The 27,553-nt window shown below is 43.2% G+C and overlaps 1 protein-coding gene across 5 annotated transcripts in view; it reads right to left on the bottom strand.

Moving 5' to 3' along the window:
* Positions 1–27,553, bottom strand: part of Rsh (Rap GTPase activating protein radish) — a 127,043-nt gene that overhangs the window by 9,422 nt on the left and 90,068 nt on the right. For all 5 annotated transcript variants that reach the window (XM_076774358.1, XM_076774348.1, XM_076774339.1 and 2 more), the window contains 11 exons: positions 25,473–25,609; positions 24,548–24,979; positions 24,122–24,341; positions 23,495–23,945; positions 23,084–23,222; positions 22,766–22,943; positions 22,200–22,401; positions 21,999–22,110; positions 6,234–6,336; positions 4,463–4,635; positions 22–505 (listed from right to left, as the gene is read on the bottom strand). In XM_076774358.1, the coding sequence (XP_076630473.1) occupies positions 22–505; positions 4,463–4,635; positions 6,234–6,336; positions 21,999–22,110; positions 22,200–22,401; positions 22,766–22,943; positions 23,084–23,222; positions 23,495–23,945; positions 24,122–24,341; positions 24,548–24,979; positions 25,473–25,609 (2,631 nt within the window). The remainder of the gene's footprint in view (positions 1–21; positions 506–4,462; positions 4,636–6,233; positions 6,337–21,998; positions 22,111–22,199; positions 22,402–22,765; positions 22,944–23,083; positions 23,223–23,494; positions 23,946–24,121; positions 24,342–24,547; positions 24,980–25,472; positions 25,610–27,553) is intronic.

Here is a 27,553-nt window from a genome sequence, read left to right on the forward strand (position 1 = left end):
CTACGGAAATGAATGTTTTACCGATCGGCGAAGACGCAGCTGGCAGGGATCAGGCCGTGAACAGTGTAGCTGATGGCCCTAACGAGGATCCTAAACTGATCCCGGCCGTTGAGCGTCTCCTGTTTGATGCTCAGTATCACCGGTCCGAGGTCCTCGTCGTTGGTGAAGTAATTCCAATGCTCCCTCTGGTAGAAGTACTTCTCGTAGGTCTCCTGTTCGACGGATGTGAGCTCGAATCCCTGATTCTTTTCCCATTGCTCCTCGATGGTGGTCTTCCTCCGCGGCACCTCGTCGATCTCCACCTCGTTCTCCTCGTAGAAACAGTAATTGTTGTCCTGACGTCTCGGCGCTGGCTCCGGCTGGTCCTCCCCCTGCTCGAGGTCGGTGGCTTCTCCGCTCTCGCTCTCGTCCAGGATCGTGTCGGACATGATCTGCTGTCTCGAGCACTCGATCCAGTATCCAGGCGTCGGCACCAGGTTGTGCGGGAACTCTGTACAGAATTCATCTGCAACCGGAAATCGAACGAAGCGGCTTTAAACGATTCCCCGTCGTCTCTCCGCTGAAAACGTTCGCGTCTCGCGTACTATACGACCCGTTTCGTTCAAGACGACACGCTTAAATCGTTGCAAATCGATTCGCGGGATACCCAATGACCAGCTAATTAATTTCCTTAAATTTAAAATTAAAAAGAAGGATCCCCTCGTGCGTCCCAGGAGACTCGAAGGGTAAATCTTCGTCGTTTCTCCTTGAAAGATGAACCGTGGAAAGTGTCCTCGAGTGCGAAGCGTTTGTTTGGGCCACGTGTAGACTCGAGAAAATCACTGAAGCCGCTGGGGACCGAGCCACCCGACTCGAAATCATTAAGGGAGGAATCCGATCCGCGTTGAAGAGGATCTCGTCTAGCACGAGTCCGGCGTACGGCGTCTTTCAGAGATTTTTCCTCCGTGCAACGTGACTCTCCGTCCACTTAGGCACGTATCGTCGATAATGCGTTCGCCCCCTCCTCGACGCCACGTCTCCCTTCATCGATCCCGACCTTCGACCCTTCGGTTCCTTCGGTCCCTCGCGGCCGTTAACGATACCGCGGTCGACTCACTGTAAGGTAGAACACCAAACTGTTTACAGACAGGCTTGGTATGCGAACTTAAAGTGAACCGGCCGTGGTTGCATCCCTGATTCCAAGTCGTCTTTCCATCCCTCTAATCTCGTCTCCCTCTCGCCGGAACTAATGGTCTATAGTGCTCCGTAAATTTGATCGTCGATACGGAAAGAGGGGATGGCGTTCCAGTTTCCCTGGGCTCCCTCCTTGCGTCCCCAGGATCACGAGATTCCCCTCGACGTGATAAAATAATGAAGAGAACCACGTATTCGATACGGTCGTCCCACGCCATCGGACGACGTCCTGCTGTTGAGAACGTCCGACGCGGGGCTTTACGAGCCTCTTCCTTTTCGCCATCGAAATCTCGATCAGATACCCCCGGAACTGTATTTTTCTTTTAACTTCAAAGTCACACGTTAGTAACAGCGCAAAGACATCGGTCAGATTCCTTACAATACACTTTCACGCTCAAGGGGTCCTCCTCTCAATTTTTGAGAGCTCCAATCATCTGAGCCAGCGAAACGCCATTTTTAAGGGTAAGATTGCTTAAAACTCTATAGAAAAATGTATATAGGCTGTTCGGCCAACCCTGGGAAAAATTTTAATGGAGGATTTTACAGGCCAAAATAAGACGAAAATCAAGAATACCAATTTGTTGATGAAGGCTTTGATAAACAGTTATTAACATTTAAAGTTCCGACCGTACTGAATTTTTTTCTCGAAACTGAGTAGGATTTCGGGGGTATGTCTATTCACCAAAAATGCTTGCAATTGACCCCTGCAACCGAAAATAATTTTTCCAGAACGATTTGAAATTTTTTTTTTCCGTCGAAAAATTTCACACCTTCTCGATTTTTTTTCTCGAAAGTGGATAGGATTTCGGGGGGATGTCTATTCACCAAAAATGCTTGCAATTGACCCCTGCAACCGAAAATAATTTTTCCAGAACGATTTGAAATTTTTTTTTTCCGTCGAAAAATTTCACACCTTCTCGAATTTTTTTCTCGAAAGTGGATAGGATTTCGGGGGTATGTCTATTCACCAAAAATGCTTGCAATTGACCCCTGCAACCGAAAATAATTTTTCCAGAACGATTTGAAATTTTTTTTTTCCGTCGAAAAATTTCACACCTTCTCGAATTTTTTTCTCGAAAGTGGATAGGATTTCGGGGGTATGTCTATTCACCAAAAATGCTTGCAATTGACCCCTGCAACCGAAAATAATTTTTCCAAAACGATTTGAAATTTTTTTTTTCCGTCGAAAAATTTCACACCTTCTCGATTTTTTTTCTCGAAAGTGGGTAGGATTTTGGGGGTATGTCTATTCACCAAAAATGCTTGCAATTGACCCCTGCAACCGAAAATAATTTTTCCAGAACGATTTGAAATTTTTTTTTTCCGTCGAAAAATTTCACACCTTCTCGAATTTTTTTCTCGAAAGTGGGTAGGATTTTGGGGGTATGTCTATTCACCAAAAATGCTTGCAATTGACCCCTGCAACCGAAAATAATTTTTCCAGAACGATTTGAAATTTTTTTTTTCCGTCGAAAAATTTCACACCTTCCCGAATTTTTTTCTAGAAAGTGGGTAGGATTTCGGGGGTATGTCTATTCACCAAAAATGCTTGCAATTGACCCCTGCAACTAAACATAATTTTTCGAAAACGATTTGAAATTTTTTTTTTCCGTCGAAAAATTTCACACCTTCTCGAATTTTTTTCTCGAAAGTGGATAGGATTTCGGGGGTATGTCTATTCACCAAAAATGCTTGCAATTGACCCCTGCAACTAAACATAATTTTTCCAAAACGATTTGTAATTTTTTTTCCCCCGACGAAAAATTTCACACCTTCCCGAATTTTTTTCTAGAAAGTGGGTAGGATTTTGGAAGTATGTCTATTCACCAAAAATGATCGTAATTGACCCCCGCAACCGAAAATAATTTTTCCAAAACGATTTGAAATTTTTGAATTTAATTGTTAATAACTTTTTAACGAAGCCTCCATCAAGAAATTGGTATTCTTGATTTTCGTCTTATTTTGGCCTCTAGAATCCTCTATTAAAATTTTTCCCAGGGGTGGCCGAACACCCTGTATGTACGACTAAAATGTAGCGAAACAAACTACAAAAAAGAATCGTGATGTTACACGTGGCGTTTGGCTTTAAAAAATTCATGAAAATTAAAAATTTGGTAGCTCCCACGGAGGCAGTCACCCCTTGAACGTAAATGATCGCCTGTTGATCGCGCAAAATTAAATCAAACCTAAGCTTGTTGCAGCTACGTTCGTGTTTGATTTAATTTTTCCGCTCGATCTTCGTCGCTCCTATAAATTTCTAACGTGTAAAGTTAGACGCTTAGGTCGACGGATTTACCTCGTTTCCAGCGTGAGCTGATAAACATATTTTCTACTTGGACATATTAGTACATCATACGGTAATTTAAATATTTACAACTATCGTTCGTAAACTTAATTCTACTTTAATACGTGTCGCTCTAAATTTCTAATATTCCCACGGCAGATCGCGTTTTATAATTCACCGTTCCAGGTTACGTCAACCCCGCCTAACTCATATATATGCAATACGCACCTTGCCTCGTGGTAAGTCGGCAAAATACATTATATATAGAGTTGGGTCATTTTATTTGAAATTTCCACATAATACGATAAAAGAAGCTAACATCATCGCGAATGTCTCTTCGGTAAAAATACCCTCTGCTAAATACTAATTTTCTTTGGATTTCCTATAAAAAAAAAAATAAATTTTACTCCTTAGATGTTAAATATTCTATAAATTAGTGATATCTAATTAGAGTCAGTCGTAACAAACGATATCGTGGCGGACTCCCGATGCAAGTAGAAATAAGTAGTATTGGTCAAACACATCAGACATCTATAGATGGACTAAACACCACTGTTATTTTTACATTTATAAAATATTTCCAAAACATTAACACTATATTTACCTTCTTCTCCGCTCTCGTATAATTGCAAATACTTTAAATTCTTTATTATTATGTTTCTAACGTACTACTAATTTTGTTTTCGTACACGGTTTAAATACCACGTAGAAGACCAAAAGGCAGAATCAGTTCCACGATGGCTTCGACTAATCGTTGTCACAGAATAATTTCACGCTATGAACGAGGCTTGGTTTCATACTTTTGGTCTACAGCGTATGTAAAGCCGTATAATCCAAGACAGGGAGAACCACCTGTAGCTTCGGCTCATACATATGCGCGTTCGTAAAAGTTGGCAAGTCGAGCGTCTCTTCTATGGTCGTTCGAACCCCGACGCGACGGATCTCGAAGGAATCGAGACGATTCGAGGATGAAAGGGATCCCATAAATCGCATCGGTGATCCTACCTGAGCACGCCTGCGGCGGCAGCGGGAAGATCAGGGTCGTCGATGATTTTCTTCTCGCAACTGCGCAGCCTAAACTTTGTGGTTTGAAGCTGCGCAACTGCTGCATGAAGTCCGAGCACTCCATCAGCGTCACGTCAGCAAAGTGCAGATCGCAAAGTATTTGATTTTTGAACCTACGAACAAGGAAATTTTTTAAAAAATTTATCACTCGAGGGGCAATATTTACATTTTTATTATTCACGTATTAAATGATATATCAAAGTGAATTTCTATGGGGTGATAAAAATCGTAAAGTTTACGCGTAACTTCGTTTTTTTTAACCTGTTAATAATTCTGGCTACTCTGGAATCGGCGTGAAGCAAAGTTTTATGAAAGTCGAAGCCGCTCGATGAAAAGTGAATCCGCGGCGGCGTCCCGACGTCGGTCGTTATTGGATCACGCCGACCCCCTTATCTCCTTTATCATCTTTTATTATCGCGAATCCACGCGATACCAATTAAAATCACGGAGAGGCGCGCCTCGAATCACGATTCGCGCGAAACTCTTCTCCAACTATTCCGATTGTTCGACGACCTCGCGGGCCCTAGATATTTTACCCCATCCGATCGACTCCATTTTCTACGCGTCTATAAAATTCTACGCTTTTACAGAAGGTTCTTGTTTATTTTCGAAGTCGATCGATTCAGTCGACGAAATAATCAGAAACGTTGGATCGAATAATGAACGAGGCAATTTGTTACACCGTACGTGACATGCATAGATTACAGTTTAAATCAAATATTCAGTCACCGAGGAGATCGTAAAGTTGTGCAACCTGGATTGTTACATAATCGACACCGATTTCATCTACGCTTTTCGTTGTAACATTATTATCGATATCGTTGCATAATCGTGTCAAGGTTTACTTCGTAAAGAACGCGAAATTACCTTTAAAAAAACGAAGGAAAGATACTCGTCGTTGTTGAATTACGTAGTGCGTATTTATGATCGGAATAATAATGTATGACGAACTGTAAATCGAGTTACCCGCGTTTCTCGTATCGCGGATCTTGAATAAAACGGAAATGCAAAACGACTTTTCGTTGCGCTGATTGAAATCACCGCCGGCGCGTCGATGCATCTCGAACGGTTACGATCGCGAGTGTTTTAACTGATTGAATCGCGCGTCGAAGTTGCCGTGACGTTTCGCTCCGATGGAGAATTCGACGATCGAACGAGATCGAGGACGTTTCTCGAGGAAGATTCGACCTCCTCCTTTCGACGATTTCGAAAACTCCAGAATCGTCAATCTAAATGCATCGTAGGGAGAAGTAAAGAATCTTGAATTAAAGAGTGCGTGTAAAAAATTCTCTCTTCGATAAATCTTTGAATAAATTTAAAAAATTGAAAGATCGACTTCGTTTTTCGACTTAAGACGATCGAAGGATAGGTTAAGTTCAACCTCTGAGCACAATTTTAAGCAAATTTAGCGAGAAATAGTATTTTGTTGTAGCAACGAGTGTAATAAAATGGCGACTTTCTCGATCGAGCGTACGTTTTTCTGGCTTGTCAACATACTTTCCGCGGCGAGTGTAAATGTTGCGTTTTCTCCCCGAGCGGCGAATAACGGACGGACGTTTATTGCGAGACCGTTGGCCAGTATTTTCTCCATAAATAGGAAATTAAAGCGGCAGCCGGGCGAAATTACGGGGCACGTCCGTTCCGTAGAAAATACAGGGGACGCGATTCGGCCGCATATGCAACTAGAATCGCAGCGATTTTCTCTACTCACCGTCTAGCCCGTTTCTGATTGGGTCCGGTGAGATTCAGGCCGCAGCTGTTACATTTTAGGCATTCCTCGTGGTAGTGATTGTTGTCGTACAACGGAGATGGCTCTTGAAACAACAAACGCAAGCACGAAGTTTAATCATCTTGTAAATATTTGTTGCAGACTCGATTAAAGTTACTCCGCTTAGGGGGGGAGACAATTTTAACCCCCTTGGATCGATGGAACCTACGAGCATCCCTTTCTCGATTTTAAATGCAAACTACTTTATATTTTTTCCAACATCGAACACAGAAATAAACAGTAAGCCACGACGAATGGCGGACTGGTTCACACCATATATTAAAATCTGAAGTTTGGGAGAACTTGAAATTAAATTACAATTATCGCTAATAATTCCACGATTTCTTATCTAATAAAAGATAGACAATTTCTGATTCGTTACAGATCGAATAAAATTTAGAAATATTTCAGGAGCGGACGAGTTAGGACTACACGATCGAATAAATCGCTGGATCGGAGTTTCACTCTTGTTGGAATGAAATCGTGGCCGTCCCTGTTTCTTTTACTAAAATCTGAAGTCTAGAAGAACTTGAAATTAAATTACAATTATCGCTAATAATTCCACGATTTCTTATCTAATAAAAGATAGACAATTTCTGATTCATTACAGATCGAATAAAATTTAGAAATATTTCAGGAGCGGACGAGTTAGGACTACACGATCGAATAAATTGCTGGATCGGAGTTTCTCTCTTGTTGGAATGAAATCGTGGCCGTCTCTGTTTCTTTTACTAAAATCTGAAGTCTAGAAGAATTTGAAATTAAATTACAATTATCGCTAATAATTCCACGATTTCTTGTCTAATAAAAGATAGACAATTTCTGATTCGTTACAGGTCGAATAAGATCTAGAAATATTTCAGGAGCGGACGAGTTAGGACTACACGATCGAATAAATCACTGGATCGGAGTTTCTTTCTTGTTGGAATGAAATCGTGGCCGTCTCTGTTTCTTTTACTAAAATCTGAAGTCTGGAAAAACCTGAAATTAAATTACAATTATCGCTAATAATCCCACGATTTCTTATTTAATAAAAGATAGACAATTTCTGATTCGTTACAGGTCGAATAAGATCTAGAAATATTTCAGGAGCGGACGAGTTAGGACTACACGATCGAATAAATCGCTGGATCGGAGTTTCTCTATTGTTGGAATGAAATCGTGGCCGTCTCTGTTTCTTTTACTAAAATCTGAAGTCTGGAAAAACCTGAAATTAAATTACAATTATCGCTAATAATTCCACGATTTCTTATCTAATAAAAGATAGACAATTTCTGATTCGTTAAAGGTCGAATAAGATCTAGAAATATTTCAGGAGTGGACGAGTTAGGACTACACGATCGAATAAATCGCTGGATCGGAGTTTCTCTCTTGTTGGAATGAAATCGTGGCCGTCTTTGTTTCTTTTACTAAAATCTGAAGTCTGGAAAAACCTGAAATTAAATTACAATTATCGCTAATAATTCCACGCTTTCTTATCTAATAAAAGATAGACAATTTCTGATTTGTTACAGGTCGAATAAGATCTAGAAATATTTCAGGAGCGGACGAGTTAGGACTACACGATCGAATAAATCGCTGGATCGGAGTTTCTCTCTTGTTGGAATGAAATCGTGGCCGTCTTTGTTTCTTTTACTAAAATCTGAAGTCTAGAAGAACTTGAAATTAAATTACAATTATCGCTAACAATTCCACGATTTCTTATCTAATAAAAGATAGACAATTTCTGATTCATTACAGATCGAATAAAATTTAGAAATATTTCAGGAGCGGACGAGTTAGGACTACACGATCGAATAAATCGCTGGATCGGAGTTTCTCTCTTGTTGGAATGAAATCGTGGCCGTCTCTGTTTCTTTTACTAAAATCTGAAGTCTAGAAGAACTTGAAATTAAATTACAATTATCGCTAATAATCCCACGATTTCTTATCTAATAAAAGATAGACAATTTCTGATTCGTTACAGGTCGAATAAGATCTAGAAATATTTCAGGAGCGGACGAGTTAGGACTACACGATCGAATAAATCGCTGGATCGGAGTTTCTCTCTTGTTGGAATGAAATGGTGGCCGTCTCTGTTTCGTTGGAAATGGGTTTTCCTTTGGTCCCAATTTTCGCTGGACAGTTGCGTCCCCCCATCGATCAATTTCGAGGCACCGGTCGTCGGGCCAGAGTCACGACGCGTCCCAGGAGTTCGATCGGGCTTCTTTCGAGAGCCCCCGATCGCCACTTTTCTCCCTTTTTGCCCGTGTTTTATACTTAACGACCTCTCGAGCCCGCGTCGTCGAGGGGTGTGGTCCGTTCTCTCGTGACGCCGCCGTGGGGGCCATAAAGAATTCCAGCGCGTGCTGAGCACGGAATTTTGATATCGCGGCGAAAGCCTGGCGTCGCGGCGCCGACACCGTCGGGGGAACAACGCCGCGTCGAGTTTTCGTGACCGTAGGCACGTCTAATTGCGTGCAAGCACGCAGCTACGTTCTCGATTCAGATGTCTTGCAATGTGTTCGCCAGCCCCCTCCCGCCACCAAAACGAATTACTCTTATCGTATGCTAATACTGCCTTTGCACACGATAGTTCGATGTTTACGAGGACACCCGGTGGGCTGCCTTAATTTTCCCTACGTGTAACACTTCATTTAGTCACTTTGACTGTGTCATATATTTATCTATTTACGGGTATTCGTCATTTGATAAGAAATAAATGGAACAGTCGCATCTAATCTCGTATGTTTAGAGGCAAGCTACGTACAACGTTAGTGAGGTGCTTTTAAAGAAATGTTTACTAAAATATTCTGATTTGTACACGGAGAATGCAATGTTCTATGTCTGGAGTTTCCTTTTAGTTTTGGCCATGGGTTCTACGAACTCATGGTGTTTATTGTACGAAGATAAGAGTTCGTCGTTAGGACGAACTGCGTTTCACTCTTGCCTTTCTTCTGCGAGTGAAGTCACAGTCCAGTAACAGATCTCTTAGAGAACGATACGGAACTCTAAGATATACCTTAACCTATTGAATAAAAAGTATAAAAATTCTACCATTAATTATTGTTGTTTCAATTAAATCATACGTCTCATAACCGTACCTATTCCAATATTCTATAAAACAGGAGACTGCTTGTCCAAAAAAAAGAAATGCGTATCGAGAATCGTTGCCTCGATTCGAGGGAAACTGTGAATAATACGTTAGAAAGAATTGTTAGGGGAAAGGGTGCAGCGCGTAGTTGAAGATCTTCCATCTCGAATAACGATGTTGCATCGAACGGATCACGTAACCGCCTTTCGGGGAAACCAATTACATTAATCTGAATATGATTCGCGGAACGGAAAGGTTACATCGAGAACCGTGCAATGGCCGTGACGAAATAAAGGGTATCGCGAGCGGGAAATCTTCGTTTCGAAGTAACGAATCGTCCATTAAACGGCGCGGGAAATGTTCCTTTTCGACCGAGAGCAATCGCATTACACGCGGGCTGGGAGAAGCCGCTCGGAACAGGAAATTGTTAATGCAAAGCGTCGAGGGATTGTAGACCGACGGTTTAATCGATACAACCATTAGAAGAAAATTAAGTATTACGCGAGCCTGGCTCTCTCTGTCTCTTTTCTTTGGCACGCCCACGCTTATACACACAGAGATGCACAGTTCGGTGCAAGGGTTAACGCTCTCGCGAGCCAGGAAGCGAACTTCACGCGCTGATTCCGCGATAATCGAGATAAAATTCGAGGCTTCGCGAAAGGGTCCGCGACAAAGCCCGATTAATTAAGATCTCTCGCGCGGATAATGAAATGCGACTCGTCGGAGCGACCGAGCAACGGTGACGGTGGTTTTCTAGTTCGCGCCCCTAGAAAGAAACGCTCTTTCATGAATATAAATAGAATACACCTTCCCGCGTACGAACAAAAAATATGTCCCTCCCCGCCCGACGACCGCGACTTTTATTTTACTTTTGCTCGAACTGGGCGCCTATTTTTCGTTCGATATCCGTGCACGCGGATAAGAATTTTGTCCATCTCCCGGGCGGCAGTCTCGTAGCTCGAATCGCCGGCCATCGCGCTCGTAAAGTTTGAATAATATCCCGAAGCTGCCCCTTTCGCCGCGACTCGTGCAAAACTAACGGCGAAAGCGCGCATTTTATCGCCTTCGATCTCGAACGGGACCGGAAAATAGCCGTAATTTTCCCCGCTGTCGGGAAATAAATATCGAAACGTGTTTCACGACCGTCGAAATCCGCGAAAGCTGCTGTAAAATCAAAACAACGAACCTTTGATTTAAAAAAGAAACATAAATTGGAAGTATCTTGAGAACCTTTCTCTGAAAAATAACAATTGAAGAAATTTGTTCTCAAGGCGAGATAGAAACCTACGAGTGAAAGTTTCGAGAATTAGGTCCGTGGCAGGTGGGCGTTAAGACGCGTTCAAAATTCTGTTTCGTAGTGTTAGATATCAAATTAGAGGATGAAACAATAATTTTGAGCGTTGTTTCGTCTTCTCACAACTGGAATCCGATTATTTAATGAGCAAAGCCAGTGTAGATGATTAAATCTGTGGCAGATGGGCGTTAAGGTACGTATAAAATTGTGTTTCGTAGTGTTAGATATCGAACTAGAGGGTGGAACAATAATTTTGAGCGTTGTTTCGTCTTCTCACAACTGGAATCCGATTGTTTAATGAACGAAGCCAGTGTAGATGATTAGATCTGTGGCAGGTAGGCGTTAAGGTACATATAAAATTGTGTTTCGTAGTGTTAGATATCGAACTAGAGGATGAAACAATAATTTTGAGCGTTGTTTCGTCTTCTCACAACTGGAATTCGATTGTTTAATGAACGAAGCTGATGTAGATGATTAAATCTGTGGCAGATGGGCGTTAAGGTGCGTATAAAATTGTGTTTCGTAGTGTTAAATATCGAAATAGAGAGTGAAACAATAATTTTGAGCGTTGTTTCGTCTTCTCACAACTGGAATCCGATTGTTTAATGAACGAAGCTGATGTAGATGATTAAATCTGTGGCAGATGGGCGTTAAGGTACGTATAAAATTGTGTTTCGTAGTGTTAGATATCGAACTAGAGGGTGAAACAATAATTTTGAGCGTTGTTTCGTCTTCTCACAACTGGAATTCGATTGTTTAATGAACGAAGCTGATGTAGATGATTAAATCTGTGGCAGATGGGCGTTAAGGTACGTATAAAATTGTGTTTCGTAGTGTTAAATATCGAAATAGACGGTGAAACAATAATTTTGAGCGTTGTTTCGTCTTCTCACAACTGGAATTCGATTGTTTAATGAACGAAGCTGATGTAGATGATTAAATCTGTGGCAGATGGGCGTTAAGGTACGTATAAAATTGTGTTTCGTAGTGTTAAATATCGAACTAGAGGGTGAAACAATAATTTTGAGCGTTGTTTCGTCTTCTCACAACTGGAATTCGATTGTTTTAATGAGCAAAGCCAGTGTAGATGATTAGATCTGTGGCAGGTAGGCGTTAAGGTACATATAAAATTGTGTTTCGTAGTGTTAGATATCGAACTAGAGAGTGAAACAATAATTTTGAGCGTTGTTTCGTCCTCCCACAACTGGAATCCGGTTGTTTAACAAACGCAGGCGTTAAGGCGCGTACAAAATAGTATTTCGTCGTGTTAAATATTGAAATAGAGAGTGAAACAATAATTTTGAGCGTTGTTTCGTCCTCCCACAACTGGAATCCGGTTGTTTAACAAACGCAGGTGTTAAGGCGCGTACAAAATAGTATTTCGTCGTGTTAAATATTGAAATAGAGAGTGAAATAATAATTTTGAGCGTTGTTTCGTCCTCCTACAACTGGAATCCGGTTGTTTAACAAACGCAGGCGTTAAGGCGCGTACAAAATAGTATTTCGTCGTGTTGAATATTGAAATAGAGAGTGAAACAATAATTTTGAGCGCTGTTTCGTCCTCCCACAACTGCGTTGTTTAACAAACGCAGGCGTTAAGGCGCGTACAAAATAGTATTTCGTCGTGTTGAATATCGAACTAGAGAGTGCAACATTAATTTTGAGCGTTGTTTCGTCCTCCCACAACTGGAATCCGGTTGTTTAACAAACGCAGGCGTCAAGGCGCGTACAAAATAGTATTTCGTCGTGTTGAATATTGAAATAGAGAGTGAAACAATAATTTTGAGCGTTGTTTCGTCCTCCTACAACTGGAATCTGGTTGTTTAACGGACGTGGTGGGTGTAAGTCGTCGGTGAACAACGTTGGACACGCCCGATCGCGAGTTCCCGCGAGTGAAACGAGAAAGAAGAAGTTACGAGGCAGGAGCACGCGCCCCGCGATAGGAAGCCCGGTTTTATCGGTGCTTTAACCTGGACTTGCTCTCTTTTTCCACGCGTGGCAACGGCCACCTGGCTTATCTGCGTTCGGGTCTCCGGCGTCTGAAAACGGCTCGTAAAAAGAGCTCGAACGAGAATCGAAAAAAGAAAAAAACGAAAAAGAAAAAAGGGAAACACGTTGGATTTTCGCGCGGACGTCGTCCCTGGGAAATTGAAGCGGGAGATGCAATTAGAACCGTGCCCGCCGCGTGAAACGCAATTAGACGCGAATTCACGCCTGTCTCCCGCGACTGGCCCGCTGATTCGCCGGAAACGGTTCTTCCGCGACTTCGATACGCGATTTCCTAACGCGTACGAATCATTACCGTGATTTACTCGCGCCAGGTACGCTCAAACTAGCTATTGAGCGAGATTCGACTCTGGAACGAAGGAAATACCATTTTTTCGATAGAGTGGAAATAGTTATTCCTACGAACTCATCGTTTTCTCGATTAATTGTATTGAATCATTAAGGATCGTTAATGTTTTCAAAATGAGCCTTTCTCTGTAATCTCTCAGAAAATGTAAAGTTTGCGCCGTCTTGTAATAAATCGAATACGAGTCGATCGGTGTTTTGTCGTGTACAGTAAATCCTGATTAATGTTTCCAATTATTGTAACGTTCCTCAGCCCTTCAGTTTTCTTGAAATATGTCCTGCATAACATTTGTCACGCCCCAGGCGATCAATCGCGTAAACGATATCCGAGTATAACAAAGTATCCGTCTTTGGCGGAGTCTATTTTTAGGACATTCAAGTTATGCCCGTTCTCTTGGAAGAACAAAGTAGAAAGAAACAATTTACAAAACTCGATACGCGCGAAACTTTTCAGGAACCAATCGTCAGAGTGATCCAAGCTAATTTCTATCGCGATTACGCGTTCTGTTCTAAGCAGGACCCGCAGTTTCGAACAGAATTACGCCACCGATGTTGACCCTCGTTATCGTTTCGCACTCAACTAACGACGCTCGACGGTCGTGTCGGTCGTTTAGCGTAATTCCTTGCTCAAGAAAATCGCGAAACCACGATCACGCGAACCATCGACGGATCGAAACCAGACACGGGGCGCGACCGCGATCCGGATAAGTTTTATATCGTCCGAGTTACGTAAAAAAAAAAAAGAAAAAACTGGCAATTAGGACGTTTCTGGCAATAATGGGACGGCCACGGATCGATCCCGGGCGAATCAAGTTGGCGTGTTAGATCGGAATTAGTAATGAATGCGGCTGCGTTGTCGAGAATTAATGACGGAAGACAGACGAGAGGAGCACGGGGGCTGAATTTATCGAAACTAATGAAATTCCTGGAATCGCGGGACGTTGGCGATTACGGCCACGTCCCGTGAAAATGATAATTATTCTTGGGGCCAGTTATTGCGGCCGACGAATTCCTCGACGCGTACCGCGAACGAAAAAACCGATGAAGTCAATTATAACAGATTTGTCGGCCATCGAGTCGACGCTGTTGCTGTCCTCGTTGAGATTTTACGTGGACGATATTTTCTATCTTAACGTTTTTCCCGCGAAAATTTAATAATATGAAATTTGCAAAATAATGCACCTAAATTTTTCACTGCAATTAGCTCCCAATAGTTAGAAATATATCGAATATGCGAGAACAGGTTGCAAACGCGTGTATAAATGATTTTTGTAAGTAAATGTTACGAGTACGTTTGTAAACGCGAAGAGAAATCGAACGTCCATTCCACCTATCGATCCCCTCGATCGATTAACGACGCGATAAGGTTCTCGTGGCACGTAACTTTTTTTTACTGCATTCCCTTCCATCGCTTTTGTGGAATTTCCTTTCTCTTGAAATTCTAGATACTTGGTTTTTTATTTAACGAGGTACGACATGCGGTTTTGATCTTGCGGATAGGTGAAATTTTCAAAGTTACGGAATTACCTCTCTTGGCGAACTATTTCGCGTCGATATTGCACGAGGACAGGGAACGTTGCGAGAAATAAAACGGAAAATCATTTTCCAGGTATTAAATCTTGGATTTTCAATATATCCGAGTGTATTCCTCGAAAGAACACCACGGTGAAGGTAATAAATTTTTTACCAACGTAATTATATTTTACCATTGATTTGTAAACGATTATTTCTTGCTATATTAATTTTTTTAATCGTATGCATATGTTTAAGGACGCTATGAATTCTGGTGTTCCTTCTGATCAAGTAAATATTAAGAATGATACAAATTATAGAAATAGAAATTTCATTGTTTCTATAAAATCTGCAAAAAGCAACAGAATTGTGAACAGTGGTATAACTGGACGTATAATAATTTCAATACTGCGTGCACAGTACAGATTCTTTTTACCCACAGTCACATAACTTCGTATAAATCTGAACGACGTCCAATAGTACATCCCAATTGTTTATACATCGATCGCACCACCTCCACTCTATCGAAAGGTTACCTATAAAAAGTATTATAATTGCGTTCGACAGAACAACTCGATTCTTCTCGTGTCTTTTGCATTTTCCTTGCTCCTTTGCGATATTAATAATAAGCAACAGTGAAATTCACACGTACAAACAGCCTCAAAAACTGAATCGCGAATGTTATTTTCTTGTTTTTTACAAAATATTCCTACGAACAGAAATAAAATTCCGTACCCTAATAGTCTTATTTAATATCGTAATATTTATGTTTAATGGTATTAAACGCGATATTAAAATTCGTTCATGAACAGCGGTGTGCATTCAGTAGAACGAGTCAATATTTCTCATACGCCCTTCGCATTTTTCTCTCTATAAAATATTCCTATAAAAAGTAGTCAAACTGAAGGCCACCCGCTAGTACTACACAATACTTCAAGCATCTATCGTACTTCGTATATTTAAAAACCTACCAACAATAGAATAAGTCCTCCCAGTAGTACAGCTCACTATTTGCCCCGCCCTTTGCATATCTTCCTTCTCCATGAAATATTTCTATAAACAGCACCCCCCGAGAGGTCAATAAAAATAAAATTGCCCCAATACACCCTGAGTATAGATGCTTTGAATAAATTCAACGCGATTTTAAATTGAAATATATTATTAAAAAATTGAGAATCGAGAAAGTATCAGACTCTGTTGATCAGTAGTTTTACTCAATGATACAGGTATGTGTGGCTCTATTAAAATACTATAGACGACAGAATAACTATGCTCGGTAAAAAGACTAAATATTTCTGCCCACGCATTTCCTCCGACTCTATGAAATATTCCTATAAACAGTGGTAGAACCCTATACCGCCCACAAGTATTACTGAATATTTCGAACATCTTTCGTCCTTCCTTCGTGGTATTAAAGTACCACCTATGAGCAGTGGAATAACTCAGTAGAACGACTCTATATTTACCGCGCCCTTCGCATACTCTTCTCTATAAAATATTTCTATAAACAGTAGTAACCTACGCTCGTATTACCCTCAAATCCTTTATTGCTAGATTTAAATCCATCTCGAAGAGAATTCAGACGCAAAAATAATTCTGTAAATTATAAATCTAAATATCAACTCTATTTTATTCTACGTACCATTAAAATATAATTGTTATCGTCGATTTAAGTACTGTTCGAGCACAAATGGGAAAACTGTACCAGCGTTCAAACATTTCCAGGACCGTATCCGACGAGACGTCGCGGAGGCGCGCGAAGGGCAATTCCGCGAGGATTTCGCGTGCAGACCCTTGGTTCGATTAACATTTTTCGATTAAAAGCCCATTAAGCCCGGCGTGACGCGACGTTGGCCGGGAGGAAGAGGTTAGATTAGGGAATAATGCGATCAGCCCGTTCGATCGAATTTCCATTCAGAGCGCGGCGGCAATTCCTCCGCCTCCGTCTTCGTCCGGACGCTGGCATTGTGCCTCGACGGGGTCCTCGAGTCTACAAGTGGTCGAAGGAAACGGACGATGCTGATCGACCGACCCTGGTCTTGCTACGCTTCCTTTTTTTACAACCCTCTTTTCTCTCGCTTTCTCCCCGTCGTCGTTCTCCGAGTTTTCGAGAAAATCAGAAGACAGGGACCGAGGAATCGAGAAAGTAACAGGAGTATGTTGCACCTTATTATTCCGGAACGCGGAACCAGCCCCTGACGCAATTTCGAAATGGCGTCGCGAACGGAATTGCATTAGTCTGCGGCTCGTGAATTAAGGGCAATTTCATTTTTCCTTTTTTTCCGTTTCTTCCCCCCTGTCTTCGTCCGAGTGCGTGGAATTGGAAAGCAGAAGCGACCGACGGGGGAGGAAACGCCTTGGAAGGGACGAAGTGTCGCTGGGAATAACGATAAGAAGCTGTGATAATGGAAATTATATGGGGTGGCCGGTAATTCGTGGTACAATGGAAGATTCTTTATAGGGGAGTACATTTCTCAAATACTGCTCCAAACGTATTAGATACTTCTGTTATTCTAATTCCTGGTCGTTCTTCTTTTAAAAGCGTTTGTTCAACTTCGGTGCGATTAAAAAACTACGAGAAATTTTATATCAAGCGATAGTCGCGAAATTACTCTGCCAGCGAGCGTGTTAAATTTCTTTCCTGCTGTGTGTTTAAGTAAAAAAGTTTTACGAAGCACGGTCGGTTCGTACGATAAAAACTATATAAAATGGTAACTTGAATAAATTCTTTGCTTCTTTGATTCTTATTGATACAGAGCAGTTTAATTTTAATACCATTAATTATCCACTGACGTCTCGACCTCAATAATGTCTCTTCGAGAGACATATTGATCTATAGATTACAATTGGAACGTGGATCTTTAATTGCGTACAGCACGTGTCTGAATTTATAATTTTATCGCACAGCAAGAATTACTCTTCGTCTTATAACGAACAAATAAAGAGTATTATTGGTTTTATCGAAACTGAATCAAGATATATTTTATCATATTTATTACGTATCTGGAGAATCGATTCCAGACAATTAATATGTTTCCCGAAGAGGGACCGGAAATTGAGGTCGAAACGTCGATAGACAATTAATAAAGCGAAAATTAAACGCTGTGTATGGTCCGATAAATACTCATCCTGTAACGTATATAATTTAATGACCTCGTACAAAAATAAACCAGAAATGTAAAATAAAATTTTGTCGTAGGAAGGTTCCTTTCAGAGATAATCGATTTTACAAGTACGTGGTTGCACGCGCCAATTTAAGTTAAATTCGTTTGAATGGACCTCATTACAGATTGTCCAGCTCGTACACGATATACGACGGTCGCAATTTGCAAGCAAACATTTGTGCTCGAAACCGAAATACTGAAAACATTTTTTAATTGCAAGAAATATTGTTCGAGCGCGAATTAAGGGCGCCAATTATAAGGTCGCTTATTGTCAATTAAGGGCACGCGTGTCCCGCGTATTATTAAAATCGATTATCGCGAGAACGAAAAATGTTCGTTCCACGTTTTCGACTCGTTTTTAAACGAGAAATCATCCCCCTCTTTCGTTATACATCGAAATCTCGACTATCGCAGGAAACGAGGGTGCAGTAGATAATTTTTATCTCCAACGCGACACGTGTTACCCCGGTCTGCGTCCGTGAATTTTAAAAGGGCCAGAAGCACGGTTCAAGAAACGCAATTATCCAAATAGAGAAGGAATCCTCGTCGGAGATAATCACGATGGCAGATATTCGCGAGTAAAATTAAAAGTTGGTTACGGGGAAACCGACGGGATCGGGAGCAGAAGAAACGTTGTAACGACTTCCGGCGCGGAGTTATTCAAACTTTTTTCGTAACGAGCGTCTCTCTCGCTAGAGGGGTCGCGCGAATTGTGTAAAAACTTATGCTGTCGCGTAAATTTTGCTAAAAGTATCCTCCTGTTTACGTAATGACGAGAAACTTCCCTGCTGTTATCGAACCGTCAGAAAAGAACGCGGGACGCAATTACCAAACTTCTTTAACGCGATTTACTCCAATCGCGTACGAATGCGATGGTATTATTAATATAATAGATAAACACGGATAATAAATCGACAGCAGTTTAATGTTTTTAATTAAATTAATTGAAAAGCCTGACTTAAATATGATTTATTTGTTTCAACGAAAAAGACTTTAACGATTAATAAACTAGTTGCAGAAGCACAGAGGAAATGTGAAATTCGATTTAGCGTAACTGAGAGGGTACAAATAATGAAATACGATTGTCTGTTAATTTCCTATGTAATCTTAAACGTCTATATTAGTGAAACGTTAAGTGACAATTTAATCGTGAGTTGTTTCCATAAAAAAAACAGGGAATTTGCCTTTTCCCTGGCTTTTGGAGCGATGTAAACTCTTAAACGAGCGATACGATCGCGAAGCTCGCGAGGCAAACTATTCCCCGCGATCATATCGCGCAGCGACACGTCGAATTTCAGCGAGAAGATGGAATCAAACGCGACGACACAATGAAAGCATTCTAACGAGAAGCGTTTCTCCGCTCCGTTGATCACGGAGCTCGTGAAACGCGCGATGAAAATACTTTTGGCTCGCTGGTCGACTGCGAGATCGTCTCGTTTCGCGTCCTACGCGCGATTCTTTCAAGACAGACCAATACTTCCGGGCAAAAAAATCGATCACTCGCGTTTTGGATAGCCTGGAGAACGTATCTTATAAATTTCGTCGCGAAATTCGGAATGTTAACGATTTTCTAGAATATTTTAGCGACTCGGTAGGTTCTTTTGAACGCTTGAAATCAGACTTTCATGAAATAGTGCACGAAAATCGTGCAACAACGAACCTATAAATTATTAAAATGTATAATAGTAAGACGAAACTTACGGGAACGCGTTGAGGTGTGGATGAATTATTCATTCGTACATGTTAAAGTGGGAATAAAATATTCAGAGACGTGACGAAACGGACGAGGCACGAGTTGAAAGATTGTAGCGATCTGCATATTATGGGGAACGAAAGTGAAAAACCGAGTCATAAATACAGTGCGTCTGGAATATACAAGGCCGTACTTTGTGGGGAGTGAATCTAGTAAAATAAGTAACAGCGTTCTGCGTGCTTTAGTTTTCGAAACGAGAACGCTTTATAATTCTAAAGATTTCATTTCTCAACGAGATAACGCCAGCCATTCGATAATATTAAACGTGTTCCATAGAAAACAATAAAAGAGAAATGTCAGTAATAGACTGTGAAGACTTTCTACCGCTCAAACATTCAGAGCTGTGTCTCTGTTTTGCCAGACGACGAACAAACATTTTTGTTACGTTGTTGTTATTTGTACAGACCTAACCTCGACCCATCTGTTTCAGACGCGCGCGTTAACATTTTACAATTCCTGTCGAAAACCTTTCTGTGACCCCTCGTTTTCTTTCCCCAACAAAAGTATTTAAGGAAGGAAACGTGAAGAAACTTACGTTCCTTTCGGACGAAAAGACGGTAAACGAAATCGCGAAAACGCCGTTCAGCTTGACGAGCCGTCGTGCGTGCGACTTGGCGGCTCGACGAAAGGCGGCAACCACATCCCGCCGCTGGACAAACAACGGAATCCTTCGTCGATCCGACGAGTCCTTTTTCCCCATTGCTCGTGCACCACGTATCACATGTCACAGGTGAACGTCGCGGACAACCGTTCGAGGACCGTCACACGCGCACCACCAGCGATTCCCGAGCCCGAGGATCGCGATCTCATCGAAGGATCCCTCTCGATCGCGTAGACACCGACGCACGAGTCCTTGGCCAGCTTCCAAGCAGCTCGCCGCGACCAGTGTCAGATGTTTAGCACGCACGATCACCGCCACAAGTGGTTGCGTCCACCAGGACGCCGCGTGTCGCGAAGGAGACCCTCACCAGCCAGTTGCACAGGTGGACATCCTTCGAAGAGGATCGCGGAATCAGCCGATCGATCCCTCGATCGCGTTACGAACGACACCACCCATAGCCACGATCAGAGGAAGCTGTGTTTGCTCGACGACAGCAGCTGGAATCCTCGATGCAGGACGAATTCTCTCGACGTCGGCCTCGAGGATCGATTCCCAGCCGCGGAGGTAAACAGACCGTGGAAGGGAACAGGTGATTCCTGACAGGACGATCGGTTCACGACGTGCACGCGCAGCAAAGAGCCTCGAGAAGTTCTGGACGGTCCCGTCGACGACCAGCGTTGAACAGAGTCGAGGATTCGCTGACGGATCCTGCCAGGACGCACTGGTTCGATCGTCGATCAGGACAACAAGAGACGATCCACGAGCACCGACACCAGCCGCACACGTCGCGATCACGTCGAAAGCGTGACTGTTCCCTGGATCCTGCCGCTGGACGAGTGACCGTCGTCCTTCCCAGGACCTAGATACGTCGCGAAACAGTCGTCGAGACACGATAAGGACACGAACACGCTCGCCAGACAGCAGCTCGTCGGGGCTGATTTTCTATTTGGCAGGCTATCGACTGTCGTGCACCCAGTGTCGTCTGCTCGGAACTAACGCCGCTGGCACCACGCCTGCGTCCGCAGAGACGCTGGACAAGCGTCGCGACGCCGGCTGATCGCGACGAACGCGTTGCCAGGGCGCATGCCGCGCCGGTCGACGCGCCGCGATTCGATTCGAACGAGGACCAACCGCCCCGAGGGCGCGTATTTTGACTCGAGTCGAGCTAAGCGGAACGTTTGATGGTTGGACCTAGTTTGAACTCTCGTTATTCGAGTCTATGTTGATATGAAAGCGTAGAACGTGACTGGGATCTAGGAATCGAATGTGGTTTGAGGGTGAAAGAGAGTCGAGAGGGTCGAGAAACGTTTGACGAACGCTTTGAGCAAGTTTGAGCAAAGTCCATTTGCACAATTTGAATCAGGCTAATATGAGAGCGTAAAGAATGATTCACGTATGAAATGCTTACGTGTGAAGCGTGGAAATAGTTAAATGTTTGATGAGTATCCTAGTCTTTGACCTGTGTCGAATAGAGTGGATAATTTATGTACGAATCCCGGAGCTATTTGGACCCATTAAATTTGTTTGGCAAGTTTTAATATAATTTTTATCGAAAGTTTCTTGAACATTTTGAAACTCGAAGGCCCAAAATTTCAGACACAAGAAGCACCTCGATCGAATACATGAGACTAAACACGCTGTTTCTAAGCCGTGGAAGCGACGATAATTATTTACAAATCGTAAACTAGTGGAAGGGAGCATCGAACGTTATGGACGATGTTTACGTCATCGTTCAGCGCGAAATTCAAACACCAGCGAATGGGCGCCGGGTCTGGCCATGGATAGGTTATACTACTGAAAACGCGGCGGGATATTTGAAACTTGGCAAAGCAAGAAGTTAAAAATTTACATCGACTTTACGAACTTGATCGATTTCAGACGAGGAAAATGATGCTTCTAGTGAATTTCTAAACTATAATTCGCGAGGATGGGATAATGATCGTGAAATGCGTGACTCACCAGTTTGAGTACTGCTATCGAAAAAGGTGCTCGATGTCTCGACGGTCATCGAAGCGAATGTGCCATCGGTAATTTGAGCGGAACTGTCTCTGCGTCCTCGGTATCTTTGAACCTGATAAACAAAGAACGTAAAAAGGACAACGTCGCCTTTCGTATTTCCCTTCTTTTTCAATTAAAAATACACCGATTTAGGAAACTAACCGCCTCATCGCTTTGGGAGCTCTGCCTCCGAAAATTTCGACATCTCAATATTTCTTCCGTGGTGCCCTGGCGCCGGAAACCGCGAGCTATGAAGATTTCTTTGGTCGTCGACTGTCTTCTGACCGGAGCGTGCTGGCTGCTTCCTGGTGCACGCGCGCAAGGACTCGGGTCTCTCGACGAGCAGGTAGAGCTGTCCGGCGACCTCGAATGCAAAAATCACAATCAATTTTATGAATATCGAGAGTCGAGAACGGTTACGAAACACCTACTTCGGACAGTCCAATTGTTTCAATTAAATGCAATCGTTGGGAAATATTTAAAACATGAATTTTCACTTCTCCATCTTCGATAGGATTTAATAAAATCTAGACATGTTATTGGATAGTCGAATTGGCTCGATCACTTGGAAACGACATTCTCTGCATCAAAGATTGGAGTTTGATAGACTTTGGTATCGAGGATAAGTAATTAATAATAATTGTTATTAACCGTAGAGTCGCGTTTTTATCAGTAAAGAGATATTATCAGCAGACAGTGCGGCGTGAAAATCGATACAGGGCAGATACCTCGGTGGCCGACTGGCCATGGACGTCGACTGCCTTCTGAGCTGATGCTTTCGTTGCCTGATAGGACTGATATCCCTTTTATCGACGTTCCTGTCCGGACTCAAATGGCTCCTGGAGTCGCGACGTCTCGGATAAGAGGCGCAATCCGGGCTCAGCGAGTCCCTGCGTGCTTTACGACCTGCAAACATTCCGAAAACGCTTTCATAGGTGTTCTTGAATTCGAAAGTACTCGCCGCTCGAACGAAATACTTTAGGTTTCTATTCGCGAACACGTTCGTGCAACCGTGGATTTATTTTAAACGAATCTCATAACGATACCTCCTTCGTCAGGATCCGGCGATAAAGTCGGTTGACTCCCGCGACGTCCTGCAGGTGGCATCGATTCGTCTATTGCTGCCGCCTGTCGCGTTAATCTCGATAATTTATTCGGCGACGCTTCGTTTCCCTTATAATAGCACTGCAACAAAATCCGTGGATTTCCAATCAGCACCGTTTCCGATATATTTAACCCAGTACCAATGCCCTACTTGGAGAATTATTAGACATTAATGAAATTGTACGCTGCGTGTCTGACTGCATACGGACTGTTACTACTTCCAATTCCTCGCGGTGGAACGTCTGACCTGCTGACGTTAAATCATGATCCTCGAGATCATAGGAGATGCAACTTTGAAACTTTGCAGAAATTATATTCGGATATTATTACTTTGATAATATTTAATTACCCACCTGGGTGGTCGAATCTCTTCTGGTGGCGACCAGAGGATGCGTAGGCGTGTGAACGTTCGGCGAACCGACTGGGCTAGAGCTACCGGAAGTGGAGGTCCCAGGGAGCGGAAGGCTGCTACCGATCGTCGGCGAGATCGTCGGCGGCGTCGTCGACGACATTATGATGGTGGGGGGAGTGATGGACGAGTCCAAAGTTAAATTCTTGTTGTCCAAAACCACCTTCGTGTCCACGGTCAACATGGTGGCAGTCCGGGTGGACGCGGAGGTCGTCATCGTGGACGACGACTTTGAATCAATGGCAGAAATCACGGGCGTCTTGCCGTCGATCGCCGACGTGGTCGTCGTGGTGGTGGTCGTCGTGGCTGTTATCGTTTTAGCCTCCCCCGTCTTCGCCTCGAGGCTGCTCGATCGGTCGCTCTTGTCCATCGAACTCCTGGTCTCCAGATGGTCTCTGAAATCGAAATTCCTTAGAGATTCCACCGAAAGGAAGCTACCTAAATTAAAATATTCTAGGACGTACAATTTTCTCGTGGAAAAGAATTCTTTTTTTTTATTCCACGACGTTTATCGATGGTCGCAATATGAAATTACAGGCTCGTATAGATTGTTATTCTCTTTATCGAGTACCTGACAGCGTTGCTGGTCCCGCTGTCGGTGCTGGAAAAATATTTGGCAGCCGTCGCCCCGATGCCGCCATCCATGGACTGCTCCGACTGTCTGCGCCTGTGGTGGCGGCAATTATGCTTCCGTTCGCCGGAACTGGGGGTCTGTCCAGCGACCATCGAGTCCCTTCTGGACCTTGCACTCTCGCTGGAACCGCGACGGGAACTCCGCAACTCCGCCGACCCTGCAAGAGGAACGCAAACATCAATTCATTATCGAGACTACTTTCGTAGCCAATCTTTTGTATTTTCTTCAAAAAGTTTGCAGACGTATACGTTGGAGAAATAGGTTGACACCATCTAAAGTGGAAACACGTGACCTTAACTGTTAAAATAAATGAACAAATTACTTTTGAGGATACCAAGTATCAATAATAAGTTGTCGACGAACCTCGACGAGGGGTTGGTGAAATGACGGTCGGCGGTGGTTGGGGTTGAGGGGCAGCCTCCCTCTTGCTCCATAATTTCGCGATGTCGTTTTTAATCTCGCTGATCGCCGAGTTTCGTCTCGATTTCGTCGACGGCTGGCTCCTGATCCCGCTGTCCACGGAGCTCTCGCGTCGTTTTCGGAGTCTCTCCAGGTGGCTGGCGTCGGTGGTCTGCCTGGACCAGGGCATGGATTTCGCGATGTCTGCCAGCGTTTCCCGCCGGCAAAGCTTGTTTCCGCGTCCAGCTTTCCCGGAAGCACCTCCGCTGCTCCACTCCCTCAGGATGTCCGTCAATTGTGCCAGGCTGGACCGTCGACGGCGCTGATTCGTCGGCGACACTTCCTGCGGTTCGTTTGGCGGCGAGATTTGCGTCGCGGAGTCTCGTCTTCCGGTTCCTGGAAAGACGCTTACGAGTTACTTGTCCTTCGAACGATACGGTAATTTGTGCCGGAAAAAATGAAGAATATTTCTCCAAGATATTAGTCGTCGTTCACTTTCTACAAATTGTCAAATTTTTCAAACTTCCTCGAGCAAATATACGGCGTTTGTATGCACAGAAAACAGGAGAACGGAACGTATTCATTCTGTCGAGTACACTGCTTTCGAAATCAGTTCGACTCCGGGGCCATATATGGCTGTTCCAATTAGTTTCCAATCACAGTTCGCGCATTGTTATGACTAAAAATGTTTTCTCTGGTAATGATGTGTCAAACTACTGTTCGAAACGTGAATCTAACGGCTCCGTACAGACGGATGACGTTTCCTCGATATCGTCAAACGTCCAATTCACCGAAGCGAAACGAAGTAGTTAAATATCTTCGTCTTGTTCGCGATACATTCGAAACAAAATTCTGACGTTTCGTATACTGTTTGGCGAAAGATCGTTACCGAGTCGTTGCTGCAAAGTGGACTCCTCCACTTGTTCCCGCACCAGGTCGTCCCAGCCATTTCCTCCCTGCCATTCCAGCCCGACCTGATGGCTCAGGATCGGCAGGTTGCACACGAAGCAGATCGCTGTCATGGTCCTGGAACGGAAACGCTCGATCTCGATTTAAACGGACAAAGGATCGCCACGATCCGTCAACGGACGGCGGTGAAAATGTAACTCTAGGAGAAAAGGTGCCATTATTCAACGACAGAGTTACGGGCGAAACCAGGCCATGCCAAACACCAGCCGCTAACAAAAGTGCCGTCGAAGTCGTGGTTTCTCCAACTACCCTCTACTGCTCGATACGCTTCCATGCTCGACGAGTTGCTAATTACGCGGGGAATGGAGCTTGGAGGTGGGTGGGGGGGGAACAAAAAATACAGAGGAAAGATCAAGCAAAATTCAGCTCAGTTTCAAGCAAACTACGTTAACGACTATACTTGTAACTTGGCACGTACTTGGGTTTACGTACTTAGGGGCGTTGATGCTCGTCAGAGACGCTCTGCTGGTTCGATTTCGAGCATGAAGTTAACGAGGAAACTTTGCTCGATTCATGCTCGTATGCTCGCCCTTTCGGAATATTTGCTCTTTAATTACGCGACGCTGTTGAACGTCGCGTTTCGTTAAAAGATAAAAAAATAGACGACTGTTTCGGACAGTTAAAGCAGACGAAGAAAATCCTCAAAGTTTCATTTCGACTCTGAGAGAACGTCTCGGAATTTCATCAACTCCTCGTAATATAATCGTTAAGAACATTAACTCTACGACTTACGGAAGAATATAACAATGTCGAATACAAGAACTACCGATACGAGAACGGTTCGACTCGTTTATTTGATCGAACGGTTCAACTCCCGTCGGTGGCAGAGGGTGGAGCCTCGATTTAAATAATTGCACGAAAACGATCGCGTAAATTTTACGAAACAATTACTCGAATTAAGGTCCAACGTCACCGAGAAGGGATCTCTAATCACGGGGTCGGGTCGCTTAACCGAATAAACGAGTTAAACCGTGTTGGTAGTGTTGGTTGTTCCGTTCACCTGTCAGTTTCAAAACAAGCAGATCTCATTAACTAATTTAAATAACAGTGTGTCGTAAGCGCGAAGCAGAGACTCGGAGGAGGATCGTGTCGATTATAAATTCATACGCGATAACTCGCGTTCCTCCTCCCACGTTTTCCGAAAAGACGAAACCGCGCTACGCTGACGCCCACGCCGTGTGCGTGGGCGGTGACGGTGACGTGCATGACGAACGGTCGGCTAAATGGAGCAACGTATACATTAAAGACACTGCGACGCAGGTGTGGTTGCACAGAGTTGCCGAAACGTGTTCGAGGGATCGTCGATAAACGTCGTTTCGGAAGCGTGGATGCAGCGAAACAGCTCGAGATATATCGTTACGTGTGTTGGTATAATGCGAGGATGCCGTGATGCAAGCTGGATTAAGATGATTACACGTGCAAAAATAAATCGAAAATGTGGACGAAATTATTTCTCGCGCGAGGCTTTGCTTTTGCAAACAATGACAATTTTACAGAAACTCCTGGCAGCTATCGTTATTGCACTGATATATTAAAGTATCTCCGAATTAGTATTTCGCGATAGTTTTCGATTTTAACAGCGACTGAGTTTCGTAAGTAAATTAATTAAAAATTAATGGAAAGTGTATACTTTTCTCGTCCGTTCCTTTCAATTTACCTATCTTTACAGTTCTCAACTTTTCCTTCCTTATAATTAACCCGACTATTTAATTTAAGTTCGCAGCAGAGCGTCCGATCTTCGTAATTTACAATTTTAAAAATAATACATTATTAGCGTGGCAAATTTACAAACTTAATTTTGTTCAGTTGAATCGAAAAGCAGATTGATCGCAGACGGAACCGAATATTTTGACATCGGAAATGTTCAACGTGGTTCTCCTCAAAAACAAAGCCCCGCGTAAAAAGCACCTGTTCCACCATTTTTACGTATTTTTGCACGCGCCGTCGGTTCTGCTCGAGCTCGCAACCCACCCTGTACACAATTACTAGCGAGAAAGAAGG

Source organism: Colletes latitarsis, chromosome 2 (genome assembly GCF_051014445.1).
Source record: "Colletes latitarsis isolate SP2378_abdomen chromosome 2, iyColLati1, whole genome shotgun sequence".
In the NCBI taxonomy this organism is placed as follows: domain Eukaryota; kingdom Metazoa; phylum Arthropoda; class Insecta; order Hymenoptera; family Colletidae; genus Colletes; species Colletes latitarsis.